This window comes from Quercus lobata, chromosome 10 (assembly GCF_001633185.2).
Source record: "Quercus lobata isolate SW786 chromosome 10, ValleyOak3.0 Primary Assembly, whole genome shotgun sequence".
Taxonomy (NCBI): Eukaryota; Viridiplantae; Streptophyta; class Magnoliopsida; order Fagales; family Fagaceae; genus Quercus; species Quercus lobata.
The window spans coordinates 47,683,360-47,691,048 of NC_044913.1; the positions used below are offsets into that span (position 1 = coordinate 47,683,360).

The 7,689-nt window shown below is 39.1% G+C and overlaps 2 protein-coding genes across 2 annotated transcripts; one reads left to right on the plus strand and one right to left on the minus strand.

Annotated features, from left to right (window-relative positions):
- Positions 1–1,999: 1,999 nt before the first annotated feature.
- Positions 2,000–2,491, minus strand: LOC115964866 (toll/interleukin-1 receptor-like protein). Its single transcript, XM_031084100.1, has one exon. It carries the CDS (start codon positions 2,489–2,491, stop codon positions 2,000–2,002), a length of 492 nt encoding a protein of 163 aa, XP_030939960.1.
- A 2,725-nt stretch (positions 2,492–5,216) lies between these two features.
- LOC115964867 (uncharacterized mitochondrial protein AtMg00310-like) lies at positions 5,217–5,936 on the plus strand. Its single transcript, XM_031084101.1, has one exon. The coding sequence runs from the start codon at positions 5,217–5,219 to the stop codon at positions 5,934–5,936; it is 720 nt and encodes a 239-aa protein (XP_030939961.1).
- The last annotated feature ends 1,753 nt before the right edge of the window (positions 5,937–7,689 follow it).

The following is a 7,689-nucleotide window of genomic DNA, read 5'->3' on the forward strand; positions in this document are numbered from 1 at the left end:
AGAATTAGAACCTAGCAACACTAAAGATTGGTCCATCAATACACAATTTCCCACTTAAAATTAGTTTTTACACTTAAACAAGACAAACTGATATATCCAAAATTCTCCATTTATTCACTTAATTATCCAATTCACTTTCAGCTTTGATCAAATTTTTGGCTCTGTCTAATCAGATTTTCCATTGACATAATCATAAATATTCATGAAACTTCAATATGGCTAAATGATAGATATTTGATCAATCTAATATATAGAGTTGAAGCCAATATTATTCTTAATATATCAATCCCATAGCCAACCCATTATTCCCTTAATACCACCAAACTTAATGATAGAGCTAGACAAGTTTTGAACATAGGCAGGCCCATGACAAAACATGAGATGGAATTGGATTAAGCATGGTCAGCCAATTCGAAAGAAACAAAACCAGCATGGCAATATGCAGAAACTAGAGTTACCAGTGCTTGTCACTTATATCTTTTTGTTGGCAGAGTAACCATACTTCTATAGGTACTATATTTTATCTATCAATATTAAAAGCTACAAAGTACCCTTCCTGACATATAGCTATTTACATCCTTCCTAATCTAATATAATAACAATATAGGACATCCTTTCCCTTAATATAAGGATAGGTGGAGATTCATGAGACCAACGTCTCTTAGCTCCATTCCATGACACATGCCTATATGTACTTGCCTAGTCTAAGTATGATAATAATCATAGGACTCTTTTTTCCATTAATATAGTTATAGATTTAGATCCATAATAGCAACACCTGTTTTTCTATCAGGTACACAAATGATAGATGCTTCCTACAAGAGTGGGAACAAAAGCTAGCCATTGAGTATTTCAACTTTCCTAAGTTTAGAGCAGGAGAGAACCGTACCCGCAGTCTCCACTCACAGCCACATTGAAGAAAAACAAAGTTCAATAGTATGTTACAACAGAAGCAAAAGGAAGCCTCATAAGTATATACATGTGTAGTTTAAGAAGTAAAAGACTAAGGTTTTTTTTTTTTTTTTTTGGAGCTTATCAAGGCCCATATATATATACTTATGTCATCTCACTTGGGTCTCTTATACCATCTCACTTGGGCCTTTTTTGCCATAACAATTATCAAATTTAAATATCTTAGGCCCAAACCAATTAAATCCATTTAATTGTGGGCCTCATTTTTAATTTACGTATAAGAATTAAATTGGTATCAAAATTATGGGATGTTACAAAAACAATCAGATCCGGCAAAGATAAACCAATTCTGGCGATTCTCGGTGCGATTTGGCAGAAACCACACTAGATCCAATGAAATTACTGCCAAATCCAGCTAAATCTCATTGGATCTTTGACGGATAAGGTGAAATCTCGCTGCTTTTCGATGTTTTTTGGTGGTTTCTGTTGGTTTTTGGCTTCACCCAAACTAATGCCCACTTGACGAAAAACCGATTCATGAAACTCGACCCTCCTACGTGTCGGTTGCGAGTTAGGAAGCTCCCCATCCAATTTGTTACAAGTTGGTTGTGGGTAGTGCACAAATCCGACCCACCCAACCCATGGATAGCTCTAGTATAACAGTTTTTTTGTGTCATGTGATATTAGCAAAAGGACCCATAGAAACTGATTCAAGATTCTCTATACCTCCTTGAGAAGAAGTGTGCTAAATGCAAAGATCAGCACTATAGTCTAATCCTAGAAGGTTGCTCGGCCAACAGAGTTATTCATAATGAGTTATACTTGCTAGGTAGCACAAATCAACCTTTAAGAGCAATGCTTATTTCATGGTTTGATACTACTATGAGATAATTCTAAATTTTTCTTTATTTTCTGTTTTGGCTAAGTATTTGGGTTTATGTATCAAAACCTGTTTATTCACAACTATATTTCCTACATCTATCTTATTTTTTTATAATAAAAATTAAAAACAAACAACAAACAACAAAAAAATGGAAAGAAAGAAAAGAAAAGAAGAGAAGAGATTAGCGCAAATAAAGATAGAAAGTTACTGATGTAACTGATCTCGTTTCAAATGGAAGCCTGCCAACTTTGCAGCATCCGTCAAAGCCTCCCTCCATTTCTTCACCATATCTTCATAAGTGCAATTCGGAAGCTGATCTTCTGCAAAATTTCCCTTCTGTTGTCGTACATCAGACGGAGACACGTGATAGAAAATAGGTAGCAACTTGAAAGTTTGATTAGACCTACTTTTGGAACAATCCATGATCAATACGAGCTCATTGAGGCACCACTCGGAATTAGCATAATTTTTGGAGAACACAATAACTGCCATCCTTGATGTCTTGATTGCTTGCTTCAGCTCTATCCAAATTTCTTTCCCTCTCTCAACGTCTTTGTCATCTATACATACACAAATCGTTTTCCTTTCTAAAGTAGTAACGAGATGGTCTGTAAAGTTTGCGCGGGTATCTTCACCACGAAAATTAACGAAAACGTCATATGTGCAAGGTGGGGTTGGTAAGGATGAAGAAGCCATGGTTGCATTTATGCTCAAGAACGAGCCAGTTCAGAATGAGAGAGAGCAATACGTTGAAGTCATAAAACCTACACCAATCCATGCAACTGATGACCAAAATTTAATACCACGTGCAGCGGCACGTGAGATTATTAAAACACAAGAAACAAGGCCCACAGAAAATACAGCCAAGTGGAGGGGAATTGAACGCCACAATGACCATCCTAGTAGTATAACCAATATTGGCTCACAGCAAACGGGGGTTAAACGAGCACAACCAGAAGATGGCCGCCAAGTGGAAAATGAGGATAGAAAACGGAGCAAGACCAGTGAAGACAACCAGGAAAAACTACTCACAACGGTGGAGGCTGCGGTGCAGCCCCGTCGAGAACAATGATCCTTCTAAGCTGGAACTGCCGGGGGCTTGGGAACCAACGTGCAGTCGAAGTCTTCTCTTACTTGGTGAGGGAAAAAGCTCCCAAAATTTTGTTTCTCATGGAAACAAAATAGTCAGTTGATGAAATGCGGAAGATTCAAGCAGACTTACCATATCGGTGTATGTTAGCAGTGCCGAGTATTCATAGAAGTGGCGGGCTGGCACTTTTGTGGATGGAGGAGGTGGACCTACATGTCCAAACTTACACACGTAACCATATAGATGCTCTTATTTTTAATGGCTCTAACCCTACATGGAGATTGACACGTTTTTACGAATGGCCAGAAGAACAAAGAAAGCATGAGTCATGGCAGCTACTCAAGCATCTTCACACTAAGTTCTCAACCCCTTGGCTCTGTGTTGGAGATTATAATGAGATCTTGTCATCTGATGAGAAGCAAGGTGGTGTACCAAAACCATTGAAACACATGGAAGCTTTCCGAGCTACCCTTCTGCATTGTGGACTTGAGGACCTTGGTTTTCAAGGCAACATCTTCACTTAGAACAATGGTAGACATGGGAATGCATTTATACAGGAACGACTTGACAGAGCATGTGCAACGGCGGCATGGAAGGAAATCTATCCGGGGACGCGGGTTTTTCATCTCCAAACCTCATATTCGGACCATATTTCGATAGTCATTACCACACAAAACCAAACCCAGCAAACTAGAAGAAGGAAAGTGCCACGAAGGTTTGAAGAAAAATGGACTTCCAACCCTCAATGTGAGACCGTGATACAAGAAGCATGGAGGGTAGCTGAGAGAAATGGCAGCCCTATGTTTAAGCTGTTTGAAAAAATCAAAAGATGCAGATTTGCCTTGGTGGACTGGAGCCGTGCAGCTAGTGTTAGTTCAAAAACATTACTCCAGGAGAAACAAAAACAATTGGAAGACCTATGTTCTTTAAACAGTGCTGACCATCTAGATGCTATTAAGGGACTAAAAGTAGAGATCAACAATCTGTTACACCAGGAGGAATTGTTTTGGCAACAACGGTCTCGCTCCATTTGGCTACCGGCGGGTGATAAAAATACCAAGTTCTTTCATCAAAGGGCCAGTCAACGCCGACGGAAAAATCAAATCTTGGGCGTCTATGATAGTGAAGGAAGGTGGGGCACATCGGAGGATAGCATTGCTCACACTGCAGAACACTATTTCCAGCAACTATTCACCTCTTCCCATCCAACCACTATTGATGGAGTGCTAAACTCAGTGGACAGATTGGTCACGCCAGATATGAATGCCACCCTCCTTCAACGATACACTCCGGAAGAAGTCAAGACAGCCCTATTTCAAATGCACCCTTCCAAATCACCAGGTCCTGATGGTATGACTCCATTCTTTTTTCAAAAATATTGGCATATTGTGGGGCGTGATGTTACAGTAGCAGTATTATCTGTTTTAAACTCGGGGCATATGTTGAGAAAAATGAACCATACACATATTATTTTAATCCCTAAGAAAAATGACCCGAAACACATGTCTGATTTTAGACCTATTAGTTTAGTCAATGTGGTGTCTCGTATCATATCAAAGGTTATTGCTAATCGCTTAAAGATTATCTTGCCTAACGTGATTTCTGATGCTCAAAGTGCCTTCGTGCCAAATCGATTAATCACTGACAATACTACTGTAGCATATGAGCTGCTCCACAGATTGCGAAACAAAAGGAAAGGAAGAAAGGGACACCTGGCTGTAAAACTCGACATCAGTAAAGCCTACGACCGGGTTGAGTGGACATTCTTGCAAAGAATGATGGTGAAATTGGGATTTGATCCTAATTGGGTCCACTTGGCAATGGAGACAGTAACCACGGCATCCTACTCCATCTTAATCAATGGTGAACCAAGGGGTTTTGTCACTCCTACACAGGGAATAAGGCAAGGAGACCCTCTCTCTCCATACCTTTTTTTTGCTATGTGCGGAAGGGCTATCAGCGCTATTGAGGAAAGCAGGTGAGGCAGGGGTGCTAAAAGGGATCAAATCATGCCAACATGGAGTTTGGGTGTCCCACCTCCTCTTTGCCGACGATAGTCTATTATTTTGTCAAGCAACTGTGGAGGAAGGGCAAAGACTTCTACAATTGCTAGAGCAATACGAAGCTGCATCAGGTCAAGCCATAAACCGACAAAAGACCACACTATTCTTCAGCAAGAACACAAAACAGGAGGTCAAGGAGTCACTTAAACAACTTTTTGGAGCAAGGATAATGACAGAATGTGAAAGGTATCTTGGACTGCCTATGGCCACAGGAAAATCCAAGGTTAATACCTTCAAAAACCTTCAGGAAAAAATTACAAAAAGAGTAATGGGGTGGAAGGAAAAATTTATTTCGAAGGCGGGAAGGGAGATATTGATTAAGACGGTGGCACAAGCGATATCGACATACTCTATGAGTATATTCAAACTGCCAAACTCCATATGTGACAACATAAATTCCTTGCTGGCCAAATACTGGTGGGGACAAACGCAGGCAGAGAGGAAACTACATTGGATAAATTGGAGAAAACTGTGTATGGCAAAGAAGGGAGGAGGGATGGGATTTCGTGACCTCCATGCATTCAACCTAGCGATGCTGGCCAAGCAAGCCTGGAGATTAATACATGAAAACCACTCTCTGTTCTACCGAGTTTATAAAGCTCGTTATTTCCCAAATTGCTCTTTCATGTTTGCTGAGTTGGGGAATAATCCTTCCTTTGTTTGGCGTAGTCTCCTAGCAGCAAGGGATCTCATCAGAGAGGGCTCACGATGGCAGGTGGGGGATGGTCGAAGTATTGGTGTATTCACACATCGTTGGTTGACTCACACCCCTGTACCACTAAATGACGCACCACCAGACATGAAGGTGTGTGAGCTAATCGACCACGACTCAAGACAATGGGACCGTGGAAAAATAGATGCCATGTTCAGCCCTCAAACACGAAATGAGATCATGTCACTGTCACTAAATAACCTTAACTCTCAAGACTCTGTTTGCTGGATGGAAACAGAGCACAAAAATTCTCCGTTCGGTCAGCTTATAAGGTAGCGATTCGCTTGAAGAACCAGCCCAAGGCAGAACATTCAGCAGCTCGGCTTCATGCGTGGACATGGAAAGAGATTTGGTCCCTCAATGTGCCACCGAAGATACGAACGTTTATATGGCGAGCGTGCTCTAATTGCTTGCCTACCCGAGACAATCTACACCGCAGGCGAGTGCGAATGGAACCGTTTTGTGACCTGTGCAAACAAGAACCCGAGACTACCACTCATATATTATGGACATGCCCCTTTGCAAGAAACGTCTGGGCATTGATCAAGGGAAAAATCCAGAAATGCAGTAATGGAGACAGTGACTTTTTTCTTCTCTTCAAGCAGATGCAAACTAAACTGAGCAAACAAGAACTAGAGACATGGGCGGTTACAGCTTGGGCTATATGGAATGCAAGGAATAGAGTATACTTTGAACAATTCCAACCTCAGCCACAGATAATTTGGGAAGGAGCAAGAGGCCTGCTGGAGGAGTACCACAGTTTTATGGAAGCACAAAGAATAGCGTGAATGTCCTGCTTTTCTCCATGCACATGGCTGTGTCAGCCTAATAGTTTCAACGTTTTGTTGTTTTGCTCATGGGCCCAGTGTTAATGTGATGTTGGTGACTCTCTCACCCGTGGTATTATACATGGGGTTGTATACTTTTTATGATAATAATACACTTTCTATCGCCTTTTACCTCAAAAAAAGAATGAGAGAGAGCAGATGAGGAGTGTAATTGTAGGTCAACCTATGTACATTTATATTATCAAAACGTTAGAGGAGAAGTTTAGAAGAGGCCGGCAATGAAGACAACATTTTAGGGAGCACAGATCCTATATAGAACACGACACTTACATGAATACAAGGTAATATGGTAGTTTTTGTTTAGTATACACCCTTGAATGAAAGTCAAAGTCCAACACCGAGAAAAAAAAAAAAAAATTTAAAGAAGTTGATGGATTAATATAATGTAATGGGGTCTATTCCCTTTGAGTTTTTGGGTGAAGATACTACAAATTTGATTCTCAAAAGAAAAAATAAAAATAAAAACTACAAATTTTATTACATATGCAACATTCATGTATTATGTTGTTAAAATCTACAAATTACATTTATTGTCATTTCAATTTTTATGATTTATGTGGTAAAATTTGTAGGGGCTTAGTATTTTCTATATTAATTTCTCTACCTTTTTACTTTTTTTTCATACGCATGGGCAGAGAAGTGGTCTTAGCCCCCTACCTCTTAAAATATTTCTCCCCCTCCCCCTATAAATATTAATTAAATTTTAAATTTTACTTATTGGCCTCCTGTCATATTTAATATATATATATTAAAGCATGTACACATGAGTCACTCTACAAGTATTAAGTGTTTGTGAGGTGTAGGAGGCAAGGACCGGTGTTCAAGTTTCCAAAAGAGATATTCACACGCATATACACTTAAATTAAACTAGAGTAAAATTTTTATCTTGTATATATAAAAATAAAAAAATAGTAATTAATTTTCTCATAAATTCAAACTTTCCAAACTTTTCTGAACTCAGTTAGTTCAATATACTATTACTACTGCAATAATAAATTTGTTTCAATAAGCTATTAGTTTCAAATTTTCATTGCAATAAATTGTAAAATAATTTATATTAATTTATTGCAATGATATCTTTATTTTAAGTTATTGCAATTTATCATTGTTGATGCAATAATTTAATATTATTGTGAATCTCTATGATCAAGCCCAAGGGAAAGGCTTTTAAGAGCTTTACA